The sequence below is a fragment of the Sciurus vulgaris genome (genome assembly GCF_902686455.1).
Source record: "Sciurus vulgaris genome assembly, chromosome: 18".
NCBI classification, from domain to species: domain Eukaryota; kingdom Metazoa; phylum Chordata; class Mammalia; order Rodentia; family Sciuridae; genus Sciurus; species Sciurus vulgaris.
In genome coordinates, this window is record NC_136479.1 from 32,869,364 (window position 1) to 32,894,189 (window position 24,826).

The following is a 24,826-nucleotide window of genomic DNA, read 5'->3' on the forward strand; positions in this document are numbered from 1 at the left end:
TAATCCACTGCAAATTATTTAATCTGTAAAATTAGGATCCTACCTATGACTTTGGGCAGGAATAGCATTTATAAAGCACTCTCTCCTTCTCCCTCCTTCTTTCCTCTCTTCCCCTCATAAGGCCACTTTTCTGCTTTGCGAGTCACTCTGCGAAGCCTAGAGCAAGACTTTGAAATTTGGCGGCAATTATCACCAGTCGGGGGACTCCAGTTGCGCATGCGCAAAACACTTCCTCTACCTCGCGCGCTAACTTTGAGGCCTTGACAGCCAATCAGAGTTAGCGTAGGAACCCAAGCACGGAGAAGTAGCGCAGCGAAACCGGGAGGCGGGCTCTGGTAGAAGCAGTGGCGAGAGGGGGCGGGAACCGGGAGAGGGCACGCACAGTTCTTGCAACCGGGGTCTCTGCGGACCAATGGGAGAAGCTTGAGGCCTGAAGGCAGTGGGGCGTGGCGGTAGCGGCTCTGGCAACCCGAGGCCGTCCCAGCTCAGACCAATCAGAGTGAGGAGGTGGGAGAAGACTAGCCAATCAGCGTGCAGGACAGGCGAGGCAGGGGGCGGTGGAGTCTCGCGCGGACGCCGCCGGCTCCAGATCTTCTGTCAGGGTTGCCGGGCGTGCGAAGGCGGCGGAGGCGGGAAGGTGGCAGTGGTTGAAGGAGCGATTGCTGGCTTGTGGGGAGGAGGTCGGAGGGAGGTGGGCAGCGATGGTGATGGCGGCCAAAAAGGGCCCAGGCCCTGGTGGCGGGGTCGGCGGGGGAAAGGCGGAGGCGGAGGCGGCCTCGGAGGTGTGGTGCCGCCGGGTGCGGGAGCTGGGTGGCTGCAGCCAGGCCGGGAACCGCCACTGCTTCGAGTGCGCCCAGCGCGGGGTCACCTACGTGGATATCACCGTGGGCAGCTTCGTCTGCACCACCTGCTCCGGCCTCCTGTGAGTGGACCGGCGCGGGGGGAGGACAAGGAAGCAAGGGCGGAGAACCGGCCTGGGGGATCTCGGGGACCCCCAGGTGGTCCGGGAGGCCCAGGCTCCAAGGGACGAGGGCAGCGGGGGAGGACACAGTCGCTCCGGACACCATGAGAGGGTCGTCTGCTGCAGAGGTGTTGTGGGGAAGGGAAGCGCAGGGGAGAGAAGAGCAAGCTGGAGTCGCGTTGCGGAGAGAAGGGTGGGGGCTGAGGAAGGACACCCGGAGAGGAATGGAGAAATTCCCTGAAGGAGGCAGGCGAACTGCAGGTGGGGAGAGAGAAAGTGTGGAGAATTGAAGGGAACCGGGGTGGGATAGGGATAGAAAATGGCATACACCTTTAAAGGAAACTTCTTGTAGGTGGAAGGCAAAAAGGTAGGGAAAGCTGGACTCAGGATGAAAGAGTGGCTTTTTTTTTCTTTCTGACTTGTGTCCCTCCTGAAGTATCAGATACAGGAATCAATTGAAAATAGGTGAGTTAACCCAAGTTGACTGCCTAAAGATAGTATCAGATAGGGAACCAGGGTCCAGGGTTCAGGTGCAGACCTAATCTTGCAGAGCTTTGGAATGCTACCCAGAAGGTAGACTTCTTGCGAAATCTAAAGTGTTGAGAACCAGTGGGTTACCATGGTACAGAGATTAACTTTTCCAAAGGTATGGGATGAGACATCCTTAAATATAATCATTTACATCTTTAAGTTCCTTGTTGTGTGCCTGGATCTAGTGAACTCTTTCTAAATTGGGGAGGGTTTGTAATGCTGCCCTTGACACTGACACTGTATTTAGTCATGCCAGATCTACTTTATAGCTTCAGCTGTAGCCCAGATTTCTGCTTATATAGTAAGGTTCCCCCACCCCAGGAAATTGTCTGATTAGATGCTTGATTAACATCTGATACCATTTGTAGATCTCTGCTTTTTATAAGTTTTTCAAGGGCTTTTTTTTTTCCTGTTTTTTAGTATTATTTTAATACACTGTTGTTTTGTATTTTTTTTTTTTTAACAAGGAAAGCTTTCCTTGCTCTTATACCTTTAGGAGCCAAAAAATAAGCAGTATTGTTCCTGCATGACAGATGGGAGAACAGAAGCAAAGAGGTTTAGTAACTTTTCCAGTGCCATATGGGAGTTGCCGTTTTCAGCATTTGTTGTTTGATATTAGTTATGATCATGGCAGACCAGAAACAAGGATCCAGGAATCCTAAGATACTATTTGGAACTATTTCTCTACTGTGTTTTTACCTCCTTTGTCACATTTCTATGTTCTGATCAACTTTATTCATATGTTATAAGGATGAACTTTATTTGGGTCTGAGTAAAAGCCATTGTGACTCTTGGGACTGTAATTTAGAACCCAAAGAGGAGTGTGTCATGAGATAGATTCTCAAATGAAGTAAGAGGATAGAGACTTGAGACTGGGACAAGTGCTCTGTGGAGAGAAGGAGCAAAGTTTTGGAGTATTTATAGCATAATGTAGAAAGAGAAGACCTGGTTCCTGGAGATGCTGTTGTGAAAAAGAAAATCTGATTAGAGAGTCTGGGAAGGAGAAAAGGAAAGTAGGGGGATAATATGTATGGTCCATCAGAGCTAGGTTATAGGAAGAAAATGTTAGGAAATGATGTTATCCATTCCTTGGTTAGTGGTGATGGCATGGAGGATAAAAGTCTTAATAAATGGGAAGTGCTGGCATCCTTATCATTTTCTAGATCTTTATGTAAAGTACTCTACAAATAACATTTCCCTTCTGTAACGAATATCCCTCAATCAGGACAGAAGGAAGGCCAAGGGATCTGGGCCATATTAAAAACCCTATTTATTTTGCTGGAAAAGTTAACTCCTTAAATATCCATGCACAATTTTCAGAACCTTACCACTTTTCCCCATGGTCACTATCACTATCATTGGTCTCAGTAATGAAAAGTCAGGCACCTGTGATCTGGGCATACACTAGAAGGAGATGGCTGGGACCTAAGGATTGATAGTTTAACAGGGAATTACCTACGGAGGACTGTATCTCTCTGGCATGTATGTACCTCAAACTGAGTGAAACTCCTTAGGGACTTAAATTCCCATTGGTCTAAATAAGAGAAATCAACTAACCCTTTTGAAGTTTCAAGAAATTCTAAGTCAGGCGTGGTAGCACAGGTCTGTAACCCCAGCAACTCAGGAGGCTGAGGCAGAAGAATGGCAAGTTCCAGGCTGGCCCCAGCAACTTAGTGAGACATTCTCAAAATTAAATAAATAAATAAATAAATAAATAGGACTGAGGATGTAGCTCAGTGGTAGAGCACTACTGAGTTCAGTCCCGAGTACTGCAAAAAGAAATTCTAGAAAGGACAGTTTTGCTTAGTATTTTGGTAAAAATTTATGAGAATCACTGAGGGAGTGAATTCTTGAGGCAGTAAACTTAGAGAACATATTTTAGTGGCTAGGAAATGAGAAGTGAGGCCAATCCTTTGTTAGGAGGAAGTAAGGGTTGAGTGAAGGCTCAAGAGACTGGACCAATGAATAAGGCTGAACTGAAGACATGTTGAGATAAGGAGAGAAATATCAGGGAAAACTCTAGGACAGAGGTGGAGTTTCCCCAGCTGTGACTGTCTTCCCAGGGTACATCTCATTTGCTAATTGGATTTCTAATTAGCGTGGACTAGGGCAAGGCATATAAAACTTTTACAGGGGTCTTAAAGTATTACCTGTGTCCCTACTGTGGGAAGGGCTAGGAGCTTGTTGGATATGCAGAGTATGTGAGGCAGGGGATGCCTATTACTGGCTTCCAAGTGAAGAGAAGGCACCCACAGTCCAGCAGACAATGGAGAGGCCTGGTCCATAGCAGCACATAAACCAGTTAGCATCTTAAGTTCTCATGTTGATTGCCCATAGATTAGAATTTTGTAGTAGTGGGAAGTAAAATTTATGGTAAGCCAACAGTCTGCACATTTATTCATTCAGTTAGTTGACAAATATTTCTTGAGTCCCTATTAATGCCCAGATGCTGTTTTAGGTTCTGGAGATTTGGTAGCAACAAAACTCGCATCTTCACATAGCTTGCTTCTTTGTGGAGGCCATAGCCTATAAAGAAGTCCTTCTATGTATAATTGTAGGTAGTGGTAAGTGCTTCAAAGTAAGGTAAAACTTAGTTGGGTTAGAGAGTGATAGGAGCTCATGTTGAGATACAATGCAAAGAGAATATTCTTTGTTAAAAGGAAGGGCATATTGAAGGGACATTTTTTAAATACCATCCTTAGCAACGCAGCCAAAGAAAGAAGACAGCAGGATTGGCTTTATTTTAAAGGCCAATTTTCTGTTGTCTGTTACAAATATGTCTACCTCTTAGGGAGAGGGAGTCTTCTGAGGGCAGTGAATAGAATTGCCAGGGGTCCTAGTTGGCTGGTTTGGCTAATGTAGCAAAGCTGACTGTTCCAGCCAAAGTTGAATTTCCTAAGATCTAAAGAAAAATCCACATTTTAATATTGGTGGGTGGGTATGCCTCTGCCTTCATCCCTGCATGGATAAGCTCATTCTTGCTCTCTTTTTTAATGGGAAATATTTTTTCAGCTGAAGCAAAAACCTACAGCGTTGGTGTGAGGGCCTGAGAGAGGCTGCTAGTTTCTGTCGTTTCTAAATTTACATAAGTGCTGCCACAATTGTAGGTCCCAAATTTGACCTAGTTTTATTCATTTGGTTTTCTTCCAATACCTAATTTCCTTAACCTGGATTTGGATCCTTTTAATTTCCCCATATGCTTATTTGTTTAGTTACAATTTCAACTCCTCCACTGGAGGATGAGCCTGCCATTTGATGCTTAAGATGAGATAAAAATTGCTACTAAAAAAGCATCTACTTCAAAGTAATGCTTTGAATATTCTTTCTTGTTCTGGTTTATCTGATTGCCTCTGTGGATAAAAGACTACTCTTCAGAAGGAAAATGGATACTGAGGCCTTTAGTCTTGTTGACATCAGGAATAGGCACTAACTTTGACACCCAATTTTTTCAACCAAGTATGACCCGGTTGTTCGGGTCCTCCTCTAGTCCCTTGGGTCTCCATAATGAATACTTGTCCCTTCTACTTCTGCCCAACTTTACTTTGATAATGGAAATCAAACTTAAGGCGGGCAGAGCTCCAGGCTAGGTGTCAAGAGATGTACTTGACAACTCATCATGTATGACAGATTCCTACACAACCTGTGCCTTAGTTTCCCTGTCTGACTTGTCACTAGTGGTTCTAAGTTGAAGTATTTGTATCTCCATGGAAGGAAAGGTGAAGTTTGATATTCAGTAATTCAGTGCTTTTCCATCTCTCTTGGTTGAAGAAGCACAATACACCTTGCCCCTATTTCACTTCCTCCTCTCCCCCCTCCCCTTTTATATTCACCTCTGCTGGGCAGAAGCAGACTAGGCAGTCTCACTAAATGACTGACTTAGACACTTTAACATAGGGGCCCACGAACAACTTGAAAAGCCCCAATGAAGTAATAAATTACCAAAAGATATGAAAAGAAGGGGAAATGAGAACATGTAAAAAAGGTTTGAGATTGAGACTAAAGAGGAACATAGCTTGTAACGCTATCAGGCTTCTACCGGGCTCTGCCCTGTAGGAAAGCTGTTTATTATTTCTGCTGAGGAATAATAACAAAGGAAATAGGTTGAAGCATAATTGGGATTAGGAAGAGTTTTCCTAAAATTAGTGATATTGACCCTGGAGCAGGTTAATAGGAGAACCTTCTCTTCTATTCAAAGCCCCTAATAGGGACTCTTAGTCCAAGTAAAGAGCTAAATGGTTTAACTGTCATCTGCTCAGTCAGAGGAGTGGAATCCCAGGAGCAAAGAAACCCTTTCTAGTGTGTATGGATTTGAACACAAATATTAAGAGGTGAGGAATTCCCAAGTTCAAATTTGGCACAAATTAAAGAACTTGGGCACTGGGTGGAACTGGTTTTTTCCATTGTTGACCTGGCAGAACCTTCTTATCTGAGCAGCTGAGCAGGTTTGATACTTTTATGGAGCCAGATAGAAGCAAAATATAGGCCAGTTTGAGGGTGATGACCACAGGAAAAGCAAAAGGTGTGGTATTTGTGGAAATAGTTCTATGCTTAATGGAACCAGAGGAGAGGAGAGAGAAGGAAAGAATGGCATTTACACGGGCAAGTGGCTCGACTTGCCAAGTATTTCAGAATACTTCAAATGCTGCAAGGTGCCCAGTGAAAAAGAAACTAGGTAAAGACAACATAACTAGCTTAAGGCTCAAGTCCGAATTGGAAAAACACGTCCTATTCTGGACAAATTGATATGTGTATTTGCCTAGCACGTTGGGGGTAAAAAAATAACAGAATGAATCTGCTATGACAACAGAAGGGCAGTTCCTCCTTCTAACTTTCTTTTAGGAAGAACCTGAGAGTTTTGTTAGGGATACTGGGTACACATCAGAGGGTTGGGTCTGTTTAATTCCAGGCCAGTGACTCACATGTGGCCAATTGCATGGCCCTGGTATGTACCAAACAAAATGCAGCACACCTAGACCGTTTGCTTTTGGCTGCTGGTAGGAGAGAGTTCATTTCTTAATTGCTTCTCTCAGCCAGCAATGGCTTCCCTATGATTCAGAAAGAAATACTCTGACTCATAAGCCATGTAACTAGGCCCTCTTCCTGAGCTGCAGAGTGTTGCCTTGTAGAGAATTCTCCCTGCCCCCAAACTGTGACTCTGGTTATACATAATCCAGTCTACAGACATCAAGGTCAGAGCAGTGCTTTTTGTACTGTGCTGTGGAAACATCCTGTTCCATCAGATTCATTTGGCCCAAAGCACTTAAATCACTTCTTACTTTCTCTGCCTTTCCTTCACCCCATCATCCCACCCCCTCCAAAAAAAAAAAGGCTGCAGTTCAAGCTCAGCCATAAAAAGTTCTGTTGTTCTAAGCATCCCTTTTGATTGATGCTTGGGCGAGCACCCCTCCTCCTCCTAACAAGGAAGCGCACTTCCCTGTTTATATTTTGCTAACAGTTCCTGGTTGTCCTTTCAGGAAATGTCAATGACCTTCTTGTGATAGGCTTAGAATCTGTTTTTCTAATGTAAACATAACACGTTTTACCATTCCCATGACCATTTCTCTTTCTTCTCCCACTGCTACGTCCTGGAGACACATTCTCCCTGATCTGTCAGTGTCTGACTCTCTACACCAGTGAGAAGTACCTTTGTGCAGGCTTCTCGAGACCTTCTTGTAAGCTCCTGGGGGTCAAAAACTAGGTCCTGATATTTTTGTATCCCCCAAAGTGCCTACCATAATGCCTGTGTCTGTGCAAAGCAAATATTTGTTAGTGGGAGGTGAAGAGGAAAGGACCAGGTTCATAGGCCCAGTGAGATCGACTCTGGCCAGACTTCAAAAGGCCTGGTGTTCTAAGTGAGGGAGGCCTAGTGGTTAAGGTGAGAAAAAGCAATGGAAAGAGTATACAGCAGGCTGGCTAGAATTACAAATGAAATCAGTCTGAGCTACTAGCAAGAGAGGCCTTAGGAGGAAAATCGGACTATCTCAGAAATGTGATAGTAAGAGTCTTCAGGGCAGATCATATTTAAGAGCTGTTGTTTGGTGTACACCTGTAATCCCAGCAACTGGAAGGCTAAGGCAGAAAATCGCAAGTCCAATGCCAGCCTGAGCAGCTAGCACGATTCTGTCTTGAAAAAATAAAAGCAAAGAGGCTGGGGTGCAGCACGGTGGTGAACACTCGCCTGGGATGTATGAGCCCCGGGTTCAATCCCAGTACTGGGGGAAAAAGAGCCCTGTTTGATTTGCTATGTGAGACTAAACCTTGCTTTTGGTTTTCCTGCTCTTATATTTCCTTAGGGCATCAGCCTGCTGTGATACTGCTTGTCTTTTATAAGGGCATTTTGAGACTCTTTACTTGAAAGTCTAGCAGCAGAATTGTTGAAAATGACCTCAGCTGAAGCCTCCTGTGTCCTGTCCTTTGATAGAATCCCTTAATGAGTAATTTATCACCCAAAAGAGCAGCCGCCCTTCACTGTTCACTCCGCACTGTGTCATCTGTCCCACGCCCCGCCCCTCTCCTGTCACTCACACTGACACGTTCACTGCCATTCTCCCAGACTCGGCAGGAGCACCTTTGTGCTGTGTGCACCTGTGAGCGTGAACATGTTTTCCCACCTTCTTTATGAATTTTCAGGATTTCCCTTTGGCAAATGTTGTTTTCTCTTCCACTCCCTTTCTTTTCCTGAGGACATTAGCTAGGACCCTATTCCAGTTTTACAGCCCCTCAGTATCTTTGGGGGAAACGATTCCCTACCCCTTATATAAAATGGCAAACTATTTGGGTAGAACCTACATACATCCTCCTGTATATTTTAAATCATCTCTAAATTAATCATAATACCTGATACAGTGTCAAAGCTATCTACATAAATAGTCGTTCCATTGTAGAGCTTAGGGAATAATAACAAGAAAACAAAGTCTGTACTTGTTCAGTATAAACATAAATTTTCCCTCAGATATTTTCAGTCCACAGTTGGCTAAATCCATGCATACAGAACCTATGGATATGGAGGGCCAGCTTGACTTTTAAATTTTAACTTCTTGATTTGCCCAGTTTTTTAAAGTTCAAAGAGGCCTCATCAGCTGTGACTCTCTTTCCTGCATGTATCTGTGATCTTTCACTCCCAGGTCAGGTTCATTTGTTTGGGTTTGGCTAGTTGTGTTTTAGCATAATGAGGGCAGAAGGTCTAGACCAGAGTAAAACTTAAGGTGTAAGGAAAGGCAAACCTATGACGCCCCAGATGGCTTAGCCCCAAGTTTCCCTATTAGAATACTCTAGAGACCAGTTGAGCAGAGGTAAGGAAGCCTTTCCTGCTGAACTCTCTACAGGATGGAACTGGATCTCCTGGGAGTTAACAGAAAATACAGAGCAAGCACAAAGCACCGCTACAGGATATGTATTCCTGGCCAGTGCCGTTCTCATATCCCATGGTCGAATATGACTTCTTCCTGGTTTATTGAAGGATCTAGAAGATCTGGAATATTCCTTTTCCCAAAGATGGCTTCCTGAAAGAAAGGGTCCCTTTTCATACCCCTTTCACACCAACCCAGGAGGGGCAACTGGCTTAGGGATCCTGCTTTTGGCCACCATATCTTATCTTTGTTAGTGTTATCAAGAATGGTTGTGGGCCTTCCCTCATGATTGAGGGGTTTATATTTTCATGGTCTCTGGGACCTTGGGATGTGCCATAGGTCTGAAACAATGGCAAAACAGGAAATGGGACATGGTCACATGTCTGAGTTCTTGGAAATAGCCCCTCAACCTGCAGGCTGACCACTGGACTTGTTGGGGCCTGAGCCAGGCTACAGGAAGCTGCTTCTGGAAGGCAGACTCTGTCTTCCCTCTCTAAAATGACTAGGTCACAGTGTGTCCCTGACTCTTCCCTGTCTCCCATTCAAGGCTTCCAAAACATTCTTATGTTCCTTCTTTCCTGGAATTAAGAAGCAGCTTTGGATAGGGGTTCTTCCCTCCTCCCCACCATGCTTGGGATCCAACCCACCGCCTGGCTCATGCTAGGCAAGCGCCATACCACTGGGCTCCACGGCCCCGGTCCTAGGCGAGGCTCTTCTGGTATGAGCCTAGCTTGTTTGCTGTTGCTTCATTCTTCCTCCCACCCCTCTTCCCATAAGCAGACCTGCAGTGCTAACTGCATTATACTTCTCTTGCTTTCTGGTTCTCCCCCACAGGAGAGGCCTGAACCCCCCTCATCGTGTCAAGTCCATCTCCATGACAACTTTCACTGAGCCTGAAGTAGTATTTCTACAGTCTCGTGGAAATGAGGTGAGCTGCCACCGAGGGAACGGATAGGTGATGGCAGAAGCCTTGTCTACCTGTGACGCTTGACCTCAAGTAAAGAAAACCCTATGACTTTCTTTTGGGACCAAGTTTCTCTTAATTTTTTAGTACATGAGATTCCTTGTATATTTGTATACTTACAGAATCTTAGTTATAGAAATTGTGGTTTACCCCCTTTTGAGGACTCCCCGTTTTGAGGAGTCAGGGGAAGGAACAGCATCTCGGTAGGGGCAGCCCCTGGGCACTGGGGAGGGGGTGGCTAGAGGTCTGTGTTGAGCATTCAGAGTTGATGGACCAGCCCCTCCTAGTGGAGCTGGGGTTGCTCTGCTGCCTCGAGCCTTGACTACCTGCGTTGAAGTCCACATCACTCACTTGAAAGTAAGTTAAACCCCTTCCTCAGCTAAATCTGCCAATTGGAGGTGCCTGTCTTTGGTTTAGCAGTACTTCTAACTTGCAGGTGATTGGCTTACTTAGGGACATCAGGGGCTCTGAAAATTTCTCTGACCTCACCTCCATCCTAATTTAGTTTTCCATAATTCTCATGACTATCTTCCTTTTTCATTGTGCATCACAATATGTAATTATAAATTTATTTTTATTTACTTAAGACATGACCTCCCCATTGACTACAAACTTTGTGAGGATAGAGATCATGTCTGATTTGTTAGTTATACTAGATTCTAGCACTATGTCCAAGTTCAGTAAATATTTATTGATGAAGACATTGAAAGTGGTATATCAGTGAAAGATACATCAAAAGTATCTTTCATATTTCATGCTCTTTGCTCCAATTTCTCTGCCACCTGACTCCATTCCTTCAGGTTTGCAGAAAGATTTGGCTGGGTCTTTTTGATGCTCGGACATCTCTAATACCAGACTCTAGAGATCCTCAGAAGGTGAAGGAGTTTCTCCAGGAAAAATACGAGAAGAAAAGATGGTAAGAAAGAGGAAGGAGATTGCTATGGAAATATGAGTCTAAGACATATTCATCTGACCTTCCAATGTTCAAAGTAGAATTTAGGCTTCTCCCAAATGCTAGGTTTGGTACAGTGGCACATGACTATAATCCCAGTGATTTGGGAGGCAGAGGCAGGAAGATCACAAATTTAAGGCCAGCCCAGGAAACTTAGCAAGACCCTGTCTCAAAATAAAAAATAAAAAGGACTGGGGATGTGACTCAGTGGTAATATGCCTCTGGGTTCAGACCTCATCACCAAAAATTAATTAATTAATTAATTAATTAATAGAGCTAGGGATATAGCTCAATGGTAAAGAACCCTGGGTTTAATCCCCAGTAACAAAAACAAATAAATAAAAACAACAACAAAAAGCTAGATTTGGGTTCTACTCAGATTCAATCAGGGCTAAATTCCGGCTTCAGAATAATAAATTAACATGAAAGGACAACTCGTTGCCAGCTCCCAGCCCAATCACTTCTCTGCTTTTTGGGTTGGATCAAGTATAGCTCCCGACCCAGCAGTTTTGATGGCCCCCTTAAGGGGAGGCTGTAGGCTCTGGAGAAGGGAGGTGGGCTTGTTGGAGTGTGAGCTAGCTTTATGACTTCACTGATCTGTATATGGAGAGATGGCTGCAAGCTACAAATCCTGTAGCTCTATGCTTTTAACCCATCATTTCACCCATGGCTTATGGGTATTCAGTTTTCTTGGCAAGGAAAACATCATCTCCATTCTTCCTTGCCTTTTTTATCTCCAAGTTTTCTCTTCTGTTGTTTGCTCCTTGGTCTTACATATGTGGAAGATAACTATAAGGCAGAGAAGAAAATGCAGAGAGAAAGGAGTTTGACATGGATAAAACTACATTTTGAGTTCCTCATTGGGGTGTCGCAGAATTAGATGCTTCTAGAGCAGGGACTGCTCGTGTTATAGTACAAGGGGATTTTTATCAGAAGTAACATGAGCTAGAGGACAGGATAGGTCGCTAGCACTAAAAGGATGAGAGATGGAGAAGGAAGAATCTGAAGAAGCATCCAGAAAGTAAAAAGGGTGACCTTGAATCAGAAATTGAAAAATGGGATCACCAGCCCATCAGCATTATGCATGTATTATTACTTGAAGCATGCCTGGTCGGAGATGTCAAAGGAGGAGGGGGAGAGGAGGAGGAGGAGGAGGAGGAGGCACAACCTAGAGTTAACTGTATGTTCCTGCAGAAACAATGGGCATCAGAGTGCTTGATGGGCAGTGACTCATGCCTGTAACCCCAGCAACTCGGGAGGCCAAAGCAGGAAGATTCCAAGTTCAAGGCTAACCTCAGCAACTTAGCAAGACCCTATCTCAAAATAAATAAAAAATAAAAAGGACTGGGAATGTAGTTCAGTGGTAGAGTGCCCTTCGGTTTAATCCCCAATATGCGGGGGAAGGAGGGGATGCTCAAGGACATGATCAAGAGAGAAGCAGAACTTTATTAAGTTGCTGAATTCCCTTTACCCCCACAAAGGTAATCAGTAAAGAAAAAATAAGAGACCTTTGACCCCTGTAACCTGTGCTTTCCTAAGCACCTAAGTTGAGCATGGTCCAAGGTTTTAGCTTTCTCTTTACAGTCTATTTTTCCTCAAAGGTATGTCCCCCCAGACCAAGTCAAGGGGCCCACTTATACCAAAGGCAGTGCCTCCACCCCTGTCCAGGGCTCCATCCCAGAAGGGAAACCTCTGCGGACACTTCTGGGGGATCCTGTGCCACCTCTCTTGGATGCTGCCTCCACTTCAAGCCAGGTAACTCTCAGAACTGCCCTTCAGGTTTATGCTAAGAGTTGAATCAGACAGGACAGGCTTGAGACGGGGCTTTCATTTCCCGGCTTGCATTTGTCACCTCTGGCCCTCCCATCTTTTGGAAGGCAGAACCCAACAGGAAATGGTATTTTGGGAAGTCAGTTTTGTCTCCAATCCTGACCATTCCCTCTAAGGAAACACAGAGAGGGGCAGGATACTGCTTCCAGTAACTGGAAAGATCAGGAGGTAGCAGCTCCAGGGCACTGTTGGACACATTCCTGTTTTGCAGGGTTACTTGACTAATAACTCTAGAATATGTGGTTCTTGAAACAGTTGTACTGAGAATAAGAGGATGATTTGAGTTATGAGAGGAGCTGAGGTTTTTCTGCCCAGGAGGCCTCTTGGTTGAGGCAGGTACTCACTCTCTGCTCTCTCCACTTGCCTACCTGGGGGCATCCCGGGGAGTCATAGAGGGGTCTGGGTTCTGTCTAAATGCCATATGCAATTCTTCTCCAAGTCTGTCAGCCAGTCTCAGGCTCGGCCAGCCCAGGCCCGGAGCTCCCAGCCTCCTCATTCTTCCACCAAGAAAGCCAGCACTGACCTGCTGGCTGACATCGGTGGAGACCCTTTTGCTGCTCCCCAGGCGGCACCTGCTTTTGCTGCATTCCCAGCCTTTGGGGGTAAGTGGGACCTGTGATGAGAACCTCCTATCATATATACACCTGTAACCAAGACATTTAGTCCCTTGGGGTGCCCAAGTTTCCTGTGGTTCCAGACCTTTCCACACCAAAATGTGTGATGGTTGTCCTGCAGCAGCCTCAATTCCACCTGGATAGAGGCATTCAGGTGGAAAGGCAGGCAGGGATTACATCCAGGAGTGTAGCCACAGAGCATTACAGCTGGGGGCCTAGCACCTCCTGCAAACACTGGAGGAGCCTTTTTGTTCCTTTCTCTTTATTAAAATGGGAGGAAAGGGATTAGCATGTTCCTTTTCCCTGCCCTCTTTCCAGACATCAGCAATAGCCAATAGAGGGTTGAAGAAAGTGATATCTAGTTTCCCTTTTTATTTTTCAAGCCCCTTGTCCCACCAAAAAAATTTTCACATGATCATGCCATAAACCAGGCCCTTAAGAAAACATCATTGGGCCAGGCGTGGTGGCGCAGGCCTGTAATCCAGGGGCTTGGGAGGCTGAGGCAGGAGGATTGACAGTTCAAAGCCAGCCTCAGCAACAGCAAGATGCTAAGCAACTCAGTGAGACCCTGTCTAAATAAAATACAAAATAGGGCTGGGGATGTGGCTCAATGGTCAAGTGACCCTGAGTTCAATCTCTGGTACCAAAAGAGAAAAGACATCATGGAGTGAGGATAGAAGATGGCAGGGAATGAACTTGGAGGCCTCTGGGTGCCCCTTTCCCTCATGTGGGTCTGGTTCTCAGCCATAGACTCCTGCCATTTCCCTCTGAAGAGGACCCTGTGGAATGACAGATGTCCCGAAAGAGCAGACTCTGGTCTTTAGAATTAGCACGTGCATTATGTAGATATGCATATACATTTTCTTTATATAACCTTTATATTCCCTCTACCTAGTCCAGACACCTTCCCATGGAGGCTTTGCCAACTTTGAAGCCTTTGGCAGCAGCCCTGGATCTTCTGCCTTCGGAAGCCTCCCTCCAGCTGGCCAAGCCTCGTTCCAGCCCCAGCCAACCCCAGCAGGTAAACTGTCCCACCGGTTTCCTTCCTGTCTTCCAACAGCATCAGCTGTCCCCATCCATACCACCCTTCATTCACATCCCTGCTGACAGAAAGAACTGTGCAGAGGAAGCACCACAGAGAAGCAGCGTAGGAGAGAGTGTGTGGTCGACACAGCCTGTCGGGGAGGGGGTGCTGTGATTCTGTTCTTCGCGTAAGAACAACTGCAGGGGCTGGGCATTTTCTACCCTGGGAAAGAGCCGACTGTGAAGTATAGACGACCTTAGTTGAAGAAAAATTGAGCAGGGATAGGAGCTTTTCTCTAAAGTGTTCTGATTCTCTGTGCCCTATCCTGCCCCAAAGGGTCAAGGGCCTGGTCAAGTTCACTTTCTTATAAGTACCATGTGTTGATTATACTACTGGAGTGCTGTGTGGATCATTTTCTTTGTGATAAAAGATGTTGTAAATAAACAAGGCATGAAATGGACAGGGAGAAGCTATAACATGGAAAATAGACAAAAACACTTCCCTCCAGAAGTCCCCACCCATTATTCTAAGAGCAAAGGACTGTAAACTTTGTGTTGTATTATGCAGAAGACTCTCAAGACCTCTTTATAGCATTTCATTCCTCAGTAAACCCCAGACATCAGTCTTTGTAGCCTTCAGACTGCCTCTCTCCTTTTAGACATCCTGGGCACAAGGGAGGGCAGCTGGGGCACTGCAGAGACCAGATGTTGGGGAACAAGCTAGTGACACACCCTCTCTTTCTCCCTTCCTCTGCCCTCCCTTCCCCTGGTCCACCCTCACTGCCAGCCAGTCGGATGCTAACTGGAAGCTGCAGCTTTGGTAAGTTGTTCTTCCCACCCCATAGCTATAGGGCCCTCTGATCATAGAGTTTTGAAGTCTGAGAGGGTCCCTTTGAAATTTAGCCAGGTGGGTATAGCTCAATGGCAGAGCACATGCTTAGCATTCAGGAGACCCTAGGTTCAATCCCAGCACCACAAAAACCCAGAAGTTATAACACTGAGCCACTTCATAGATAAGGCAGTTAAGCCATTTACCTAGCATGGAGCCTGCAGAGTGGCAGAGCTCTGACTTCTTGACTCTCACTCTGCCCACAGCCTTCTCACTGTGCCACTGAGAACTGGTGTATTGTTTTTGTGTTGATTTTATTTTTATTTTTTAATGGGGACATTTTATGTTGATAAAACTTAAAATTGTTGTCAATTAAATTAAAATTCATAAAGAAGTTCTTACAGTCATGTCCTTAAAGTAACTGACAGAATAATCTTGAGATTCACAAAGCAAAAACTATTAGACACATGAGAATTTAATAAACCAATGCACTGTGAGACTATAATATACTCTCACAAGATAGATAAAATTTATAAATAAGCAAGCAAGAAAGAAAATGATCTGAATAATTGTTCAGCAAGTGTGACCTAATAAATATGTTGAACTTTGTAACCAGTAGATAACTTTTCTTTTTTTTTTTATAGTGGTGCTAACATGTGCTCTACCACTGAACTGCATCCCCAACCCCAAATATACTTTATTGTTAAATATATGACCCTTTTATAATTTGACCATGTACGAGGAAACAAAAATGTCCATAAATTCCAACAGAGAAACTGTATACGTCACTTTCTTATAAGTACCTTGTGCTGACTACCCCACTGGAACTCCACGTAGGTCACTTTCTATGTGATAAAAGATGTTCTAAACAAAACTTCAAGGCATGGAACAGACAGAAGATATAACGTGGAAAACAGACAAAAATTCATATCTGTGAAGTATTTGTTCAGCTCCTGTAAGAAAGAAAGAATAGGATAAGGGATAAGATATACAAGCAGACGATACTAGAAAAAAAAAAGCAAAGAAAATAATCCTCAACTACTCAGAGATATGCAACAAGGATAAGATAATTTTTCATATTATATTGGCAAAATTTTTAAAGACTGATAATGGCCAGTGCTCTGTGGGGAAAATGGACCCTTTGTGCCCTGTTGGCTACAGCATAACTGACCTAGGAATATCTAGTTTAGCAAAAGAAGGTCTTCCTGAGAGTGGGAGCACTCCATGTAACAGCCTAGAGGAGGTGGTTTCTTGCTTTATTTATCTTTATTTGTTATTCTAGTGGTGCTGGGGATTGAACCCAGGACCTCACACATGCTAAGCACATGCTCCGTCACTGAGCTACACTCCTAACCCAAGGTTATTTTTAAATTGGCCCCTTCAGAAGAAATGCCTTCCTAGCATAATTGATTGCTTTGAAGACAATCAATGACAAAGTTTATGGGACAGACCCAGAGAGAAAGAGGACCTCAAATCCCAGACCTTGAACCTTTTGTCCAGTGTCTAGTTGTCTCAAAAAGCACACACCTGTGGCCAAACCCGGAGCCAGTCAACATTTTCAAAGCTCCTCATGGCCTGAAGCATTCACATAGTATGTCCATGCGGAAGGAAAGATTTATACTTTGCTGTTGAGAAAATTAGCTCACACTGGCCAATGACTTTGCTAAAATCAAATGCTGATAAGTGGCAGAATCCACTCACTTTCTGCCAACCCCCGATTACGAGCATGTTCCTATGAATGTGACATAAAGAACTATTGCTCTTGCCTGCCTGTATGAGGTCCTGAATTCCATCCCCAGCACTGGAAAAAAAAAAAAAAAAAGATTGGGTCTGAAGTAAGAAAGGAGATTTTGAGAGGTGGGTGTCTCTTCTGACAAGCCTGGTTTTATTTTTATATTTCTGAGGAGCAGTATGGAGAGGTGAGGTTTCTAATACTGCATTTTCCCTAAAACACCTCTAAGGCCAATGTGTAGAAGTCAAGCTGCATGGAGTAGAGGCTCTGGGAGTGTATAAACAGTGTGTGCAATGTTCACAAGGGCTCTCTGTTCCTTTCAGGTGGCTCCTTTGGTGAGAATGCCCCAGTGTGTGCAGGGACCTGAGGACACCTGGGTTAGGGTCAGCTCTGCCCCCTAGTGTCCATAATGAGGCACAGCAAGCCTGCAGCCTGGTAGGAACCCTCCCAACCTGGTAGGGTTGAAGGCCTGGTCCTCACTGGGGAAAGCTCCAGGAACTTGAGGACCCAGGACAGTACCGAGGACTGTGACTAATCTGAGGAGAGGGAGCTGGGTTTGCTGGGAAAGTTCATTTCCTCTGAGTCTGTCAGGCTGAGGCCTGGAGAATCAGCTGAACTCCACCTGCCTGACTCCTGCGGTCAGAGGCCGAATGGCCAAGTGTGTACAGTGGCATGATAGCCTTGCACAGGAGGAAGCTGGGAGCCAGAACCTGTTCATCTAGAAAGCCTGGGTTTTGGGGAGGGAGGTGGCAAAGGAGGGCACTGACTCTCTGTAAGATGAAGCTGGTCTTCAGGACTGGTAGCAGGTAGGCACAGGCATCTCGTCACCCCTGCTGCTTTCTGAGCTGCCAGGTGCTGTCATTTATGCCGAATGCCTAGCACAGGGAATGCCTAGCACAGATCCCCCAAAGGCTAAATACAGCCTTTAGCAGAGGACGAGCATGGAGATGCAAATTACAGTTCTGGGGCATCAGAAAAACTCAGCACATTACTGATGAGAAATCAGGCTGTGGTTTTAGGGGCCAGGGAGCAGCGAAGATTTGACCTCCAGCCTGGCTTTGCCTTTCCCTTGCCTTGAGTCCTTATTTTTCCCTTTCCCTCTTTCTTCCTCTTGTCTCTCAGGGAAAAAAAAAAAAAAAAAGGTGTCTTCCGTTGCAAATATTACCCCTCGTCCTTTCCCACTTTCTGCAGGGATTTGTCAAATCGGCCATCTTACCTGAGTTTCCCCATCACTTTCTCTGATAATTTCCTTTTTTCCTACAGATACTTAGTTTTCCATCCTACAAAATACTTCTACAGCCTTACCTATGCCATCTCTGCATTCTTGCTTGCTTTCTGTAACTGTGCCTCTGGAAAGAGTCTGTAGCCTTATTCATTTTTTATTTTCCTGTTTTCCCAGTTTTTATACATTTGAAGGCATAATGTACATAGTATTCTGCACCTTGATATTTTTTAACCTAACAATGCTATTAAATCTTTTTTATCAGCACATTAAGAATTTCCTTATTTTTTTACTTTATTTTATTTTTTTGGTGGTGTTGAGGATTGAGCACAGGGTCTCAAGCATGCTATGCACGTACTATATCACAGAACTACATCTCAGACTTCTTATTTGTTTTGGTGAACTTTATTTTATTTTATTTTTTGGTGCTGGGGATTGAACCCAATATCTCATGCATGCCAGGCAAGCACTTTACCACTGAACTACATGCCCAACCCCTCCGTGTTCTTTTTTATAACTGTATAATGCTCTATTATAGTATGTATATGCCATGTTTTGATGAATATTTGTGATGTTTTTGCTGCTAAATAGTGCTACACTTAATAATCATGCTACATGTGTCATATTTTGTACGTTTGAGGTTGTATTTCTAAGAAAATTCCTACCAGTGGAATTGTTCTAATGAGGAACACAGTTGATACAGAAATAAACAAATCCATATCACTACAAATATGTCAAGTGCTACAAAGGCAAAGAACAAGGTTCTTTGAGAAACCAGGTACGTCAGGAGGCTGGGGCAGGAGGATCATGAGTTCAAAGCCAGCCTCAGCAACTTAGCCAGGCACTAAGCAACTCAGTGAGACCCTGTCTCTAAATAAAATACAAAACAAGGCAAGGGATATGGCTCAGTTGTTGAGTGCCCCCGAGTTCAATCCTTGGTACCCACACACACAAAAAATGGTTCTATGAGAAGAAAACCAGGATCAAACCAGGTGTCAGGGAAGGCCCATCCGCAGACAGGCTTCTGTTGAGCCTAGGGTGAGCAGGAGTTTGCGACCATGGCCATGGGTGGGGCCTGCCCTTGAAAGCCTAGGCTAAAAGCCGAAAGGTCCAGGGAGGACCTTGTTCTCTTGGATTTTGACCTGAAACAGCCATCATGTGTTTCCTTTGAGACCTTGTCTTGCCTCTGCCCCTGGAAGTGGTCGTTTCTATCACAGGTATGATAGATAGTGACTTGTGTTTGAGTTACACTACACAGGTTCAAAATCCTTTCACAAGTCTCAGAGGGTCTTTATAGCCACTCCATGAGAGGGCAGGAAAACAAATGGCTCAGGAGAGGGGGACAGTTTGCCAGAGTCACAGTAGGTGGCAGAGCCACAACTAGACTCCAGTTCTTCTGACTACCTTATAAATATCCAGTCCTCAACTACTGGACACCGTCATGCAGTGGACACTAGGTAAAGTGACTTCAGTAGTACGGAGTCTTCCAGCACACTAAAAATAAAGCTTTTTTGCAGTGTGGCCTCAGTTTACCTTCACAGCAGCCCACAGCGATGGCCAGGGTCCCACGGTGTAGATGACTCTGAATACAAAGAGGTTTCTGTGATATTACAGGGACTTGGGCTGTGGGTCTCCCCTGAGGTGAGAGAGCTTGGAATTACCAGGACTCTTGGTCCTCATGCTGTTCTGAGGTTTCCGTGTGGGCCTTGCCCTCTGTGCTGCTTCTTGTTGCTGTGAAGATGAGGGGGCAGGAGAGCCTGTGGTTGGCCTGGCCCTGTTGGTGAGCAGGGCACCCGAACTCAAGGCATCAGTCAGGGGCCTTCTGCAGGGGCAGCTGGGTGGGAGAGAGCGATGGCAGTTGGAGACTCCGGCTTATAGCTCTGGTGGCATGTGTGTAGTCCCTGCACAGCTGCCGAGTGTGCTCCAGACTTGCTGTCCTTCACAGTTCCTCTGCCTGCCCCTTCATGTGACATGTCAATAAAGAAAAATGCTGGTTTGAAGAAAGGACAGACTTTTCCATCTGGGATGTGTAAGCCGAACGAGAGGAGGAGAGGAAGAGGAGGAGGGCGGCCTGACAGCAGGACCAATCACTTTCTCCTCACAGTGGAGGCGTCAAACTAGGGAGCTCGAGGAGGGCTGGCCTGCCACTGCCTGGAATGCTCAGTGGGAGACAGGCCCTTTCAAGTTGGGTGGTCTGTGGAAAATGGGCTGGCTCAGAGGAGTTAGGGTGCCCTCCTGTCATCCCTCCATCCCACCGCACAGCAGCCCATCTCCATCCCTTCTCCTGCCCTTCCCTCCTCACCCAAATCCTGCATTTATCTCCTATGGTTGCCCAGGGAGCAGCCAGTCAGCTCCATTTGCTGCGGCTCCTCTTACAGCTGCCAGTCAGCCCAGCAGCCTCACGGATGTGGGCAGCCTCCTGGGACCTGGAGCGTCAGCTGGAGGTGTCCCTGGCAGGTAGGTCAGACATGCAGGGGACTCATCTTAGGGCTGGCTGTGCTCTTCAGCCTCATTGCTCCCCTGGCCCGCTCGCCTCCCCTCACACTCCCTTCTGGACTATGAAAGCAGTGGGTTTTTGTGCCCTGGTCCCCTGCTCTCTTCGGCCCCTGGTCCTGGAGGAGATGCATCCTGGCTTTTCTCCCTACACGGCAGCATCTTCGGGATGGCTGGTCAGGTCCCTGCGCTCCAGTCTGCCACACCCAGCAGCAGCAGCGGCAGCACAGGCCTTGCCTATGGAGGTGAGTCCTGCCTGTGGGGACCAGGGCAGGGTCCACAGCCAGGAGAGTGGGGACTCTAGACGGGAGGGAGCAGAGAGATACACATTCCAAGATTTAGAGGAACACTGTCATCACTGGCTAAGGCAAATGAGAAAAAACGATAACTGTCTCTTTCTCCCACCCCTCCCGGTTCTACCTGGGCAGCCTTCACCAATCCCTTCGCCACCCCTGCCCAGCTCCAGCTGCCTTCCACCAATCCATTCCAGGCCAATGGCCTGGCCCCAGGTAAGCCACCAGCATTGTCCCCTGCCTGTTCTAGACTCTGCAGAGCATCAGCCCCCTTGCAGCCCCCAGCCCCTTGCCTCTCACTGCCTCCCCGGGTCCTGCTGAAGCCACTGTCCACCAGCCCAGCCCAGGCCCATCTTCAGTTCTAGTCTGTCTAGCAGGACAAAGAAAAGCCATGTCACAGAACTGTAGGATGGGGTGGGGCACAGCCAGTTCTGAAAGTTGCTTCAGGTTGACTCACGGTAGCGGTGGTTCTCCATTGTCCTGTGTCCCTCTGGGCGCCCAGCTTCTTTCCCTTTTGTGTCCCAAGCCCAAGTCACCAGGAAACTCAATGAAGCTGCACTCCTTTTCTCTGCCCTCATTGAGGCAGGCCCTGTACTCCCCACCCTGGCCCTCCACAGCCTCTGCTTTTGTCCCCTCAAACTTCTGACCATCCCTGCCTGCCCTTGGCTCACGGAAGCTTCAGGCCAGGAATGAGAAGACCGAGTGGCTCACAGCGGTCAGTTCTCACTGCAGCCCTGTGAGATGCATACTGTGCCCATTTTAGAGGTGAGAGAATTGAGGAGCAGAGCAGGGTGAAAACTCACTCCTGTGTGCAACTTAATAGTCACAGAAAACTGCCCCAGTTCTGTGCTGTGCCCATGTTCATAACGACTGTGCCCTCCGTGCCACAAGCCCCACAAGCAGGAAGAGCCAGGTTCAGAGGCTGCAGGAGAAGCTGCAGAGTTCTGGGGCTCATGCAGGATCCTGTGCCCCACTTCCCATCAGGGGGGTTGGGCAAAAGTCATTCTCAGCGCACCTGCCAGGAGCTCGCTCAGTCAAGCCTCGTGTCTCCCTTCACAGGGCCTGGCTTTGGGATGAGCAGTGCCGGGCCTGGTTTCTCCCAGCCAGTGCCACCCACAGGGGCCTTTGCCAGCACCTTCCCACCAACACTGTTTCCCCCGCAAACCTCACTGGCTCAGCAGCAGAATGGTAAGAAATTCCCTGCCCCTTATTCTACGTGGACTTAATCCTCTAGTATCCACAGGGATTGGTTCTAGCACACCTCAGAGGCTCAAGTCACCTTATATAAAATGGTGTAGTAGCTGCATGGAACCTCTAGGTGGTTTATAAAACCTAATATAATGTAAATGTTGTATAAATAGTTGCTTTACCATACAGTGTAAAACGTAATGAACCCAAAAAACCTATGCCTGTTCAGTACAGATGCACATTTTTTTGAGTATTCTAAATCTTTGGTTGAAGCAGGATGTAGAATCCACTGTACCCACCCACAGACCTCTGTGTTAGTTTCCTTTTTAACCAGTAGGGGGACCAGGGGAGCAGCAGAACGTCCCCTGACGGCTTTATGTTCTTTATGTTCTTCATTTCTGAATTCTGGAAGGGTCCCTCTTGCTGTCACCTTGGATTGGAGCCTTTGTCCTCCAGGACCCTAGGGTGGCAGCATGAAGGGCCAGACATGTTGGCTGAATTACTGCTCTTGCCTACCAGGCTCCTCCTTTGGGGACTTAGGATCTGCCAAGCTGGGACAGAGGCCACTGAGCCAGCCAGCGGGGATCTCCACCAACCCCTTCATGGTGAGTGCCCCAGTTGGCGCTGGGAACAGAATCCTTCCAGAAGGGGTTGAGCGCCCTTCCTCACGGAGTTGTGTGTTGAGATGAACTGCAGGGCCTCAGCTCTGGGCCCTTCTCCCTCACTCTCCCACTACCTCCAGCACAGCAGCTTCGAGAGAGAAAGGGGTCCTGAAGTACCTGTCTGCATTTCTTCTGTGACCTCCAACTGTTCTCCCCTGATCTAATAACTTTCTTTTTTTTTGTGTTTTTTTTTTTTTTTTTTTTTAGACGGGAACCTCATCAAGTCCATTTGCCGCCAAACCTTCAACCACGAATCCGTTCTTGTAGCACTGTGTCTTGGGGGGCCTCTTCCCTGCTTCCTGGGGCCCCTCTGCTCCCTAGAGCACTTGCCTGTGGACCTCTCTATGGGTTTGAGACCAGAAAGAGTCTGGTTTGCAGGGCAGATCTGGGGAAGGTGGAGGTGCTAATGCTTTGCTTGGGGCTTCCAGATGAATCTGTCTCGGGTCAGCCACCCAGAGGCTTCCTCCCTTCTCCCTCTGCCAGCCCCTTCCCAGCAGGAGGCCCAGGAGGACCGAAGGCAGGGCTGGCTTGGAGGAGCCACAGTGGTGTTTTTTTTTTTTTTTCACATTATTATTTATGAAGACAACCCTCCTCCTCCCCTGCCCTTGGCATACACATACATGGCGCTCCCTGCGGAGGAGGTTATGGGTGTGTCCTGGATGGCCTTCCGACACCGGGCTCTTTCTGGACAGAAGTGCAGTGGAGAAAGCAGGGTAAAGATGAGGCAGCCAGACAGCCGAGTGCCCCTGGTGCCCTGGTGGCCACGCCTGCTTTTCTCCAATTCCTTGTTTTGCTTCCCCAGCTCCCCTAATCCTGGCTCTCAGGAGGCTAGTTTTACCTGCATACTGACACATGCCCAGCTCCTGTCAAGCACTTTAGTTAGCCGTTGGTGTCATGTTTGGATACCAGTGTTTTATATTTATACATAGAGAGAATTTTCTAATATAGCCTATTATATATATACACACACATATATATATGCACATACATAGACACACACAGCTGTGCTTCTCTCCCAGACAGCTCTTCAATATGGGGGGTGGGATGAGTCCCATCTGTGCCTGGGACACTGGGGTCCCAGGGAATGGGGGGAGGGCAGCCATGTGTTCTGACCACCCCAGAGCCTGGGGCTTTGCTTCCAGCAATTGACTGGGGTTTGTTTTCTGTTTTCCTTTCTTTTTCCACATGCCTCACCCTCTACCAAATCTCTGCACCAAAGCTCCTTGCAGGCAATGTTAGAAAGAACTGCATTTGAAAGTAAAGAAAACGGCTCTTTGGTCTTGCTTTGGGCCAGCTTGAGGGACCACAGGTCACCCAGCGTGACTGATTCTCTACTTGGCTCCGCTGGTCTGAACTGCCTGGGCTGATGATCAGGCTGTGTTAGCAGAGGACAGGACTCACTACTGGGCAGAGCCAGTCTGTCTGAACCTGAGTCCTGTGTTAGCACAGGGAAGGAGTGCGTCTTGAGTCAGGGGCAACCCCTGCAGATATTGGGGTTTGGTGGATAAAGTAAAGGGGCAGTTCCCACCAGAGGGGGCAGGTACCACCTGCAGATGGAAGTGGACCCAATGAGAACACCAGCCTCCCTCCCCACCCCCCAGCTGTTATCAGCCTCCACTAGAAGTTTCTACCCCAGGCTGTTGTGTCAATAGTCAGATGTCTGGGCTGTTTGTGTGGTGACAAAACAGTCACTGGGTAAACACCTCGGAGGCTGAGGCCTAGGACCCAGCCTTTCTGTTTCTAACCCAAGGCAGGAGAGGTCCCTCCTCTCCTACCCTTGCCTTGGCCCTTTAGCTCTCATTCTTGGGATTACTATGGGTCTTCTGCTGAGAGCAACAAAGAAATGTAGGGATTGGGTCATCAGTTTATTTGCTTTGCCGAATTTGCTGGAAAGACCTCTAGTTACTGCTGTTTGCCCAGCCAGGCATGGCCTCCCGCTTTTCCAAAAGTCAATTTCCATGCGTCTCGACTGTCCCCACTCGCCCAGCCTCTCCCCTCCCCCGTCCTGGTGGGGTCTCCTGGGGGACCATCCTTTACTTCCCATGGAATTCTGTTCCCCTTCTCCTGGCACCTTTCTCTACCAGCCTTGGTTATCATCCCCTCCCTATTGCTGTTTCTCATCCTTTCCTCTCTGCTCAGGGCCAGGAGAGAGACGCTAAAATCTGGAGCTTATTTTCCCCCAG

The 24,826-nt window shown here is 46.8% G+C and overlaps 1 protein-coding gene across 4 annotated transcripts; it reads left to right on the forward strand.

Annotated features, from left to right (window-relative positions):
• Nucleotides 1-573: 573 nt before the first annotated feature.
• On the forward strand, nt 574-23,096 carry AGFG2 (ArfGAP with FG repeats 2). 4 transcript variants are annotated; one of them, XM_079122038.1, is made up of 13 exons: nt 574-922; nt 9,676-9,769; nt 10,606-10,721; nt 12,359-12,512; nt 13,027-13,189; nt 14,097-14,222; nt 15,012-15,044; nt 20,344-20,464; nt 20,660-20,745; nt 20,929-21,009; nt 21,853-21,981; nt 22,501-22,586; nt 22,851-23,096. In XM_079122038.1, the coding sequence occupies exons 1-13, from the start codon at nt 702-704 to the stop codon at nt 22,908-22,910; spliced, it is 1,470 nt and encodes a 489-aa protein (XP_078978164.1). In that variant the 5' UTR covers nt 574-701; the 3' UTR covers nt 22,911-23,096. The 4 variants fall into 4 exon arrangements, with proteins under 4 accessions (XP_078978164.1, XP_078978166.1, XP_078978165.1 ...); XM_079122040.1 differs by having other exon boundaries at nt 20,386-20,464; XM_079122039.1 differs by lacking the exon at nt 15,012-15,044 and having other exon boundaries at nt 575-922.
• Nucleotides 23,097-24,826: the final 1,730 nt, after the last annotated feature.

Coding starts and splice junctions, on each gene's coding strand:
- AGFG2 (XM_079122038.1), top strand. CDS start 702: ATGGTGATGGCGGCCAAAAAGGGCCCAGGCCCTGGTGGCGGGGTCGGC. Junction 12,513..13,026: donor CTGCCTCCACTTCAAGCCAG/GTAACTCTCAGA, acceptor TTCTTCTCCAAG/TCTGTCAGCCAGTCTCAGGC. Junction 20,746..20,928: donor CACAGGCCTTGCCTATGGAG/GTGAGTCCTGCC, acceptor CTACCTGGGCAG/CCTTCACCAATCCCTTCGCC.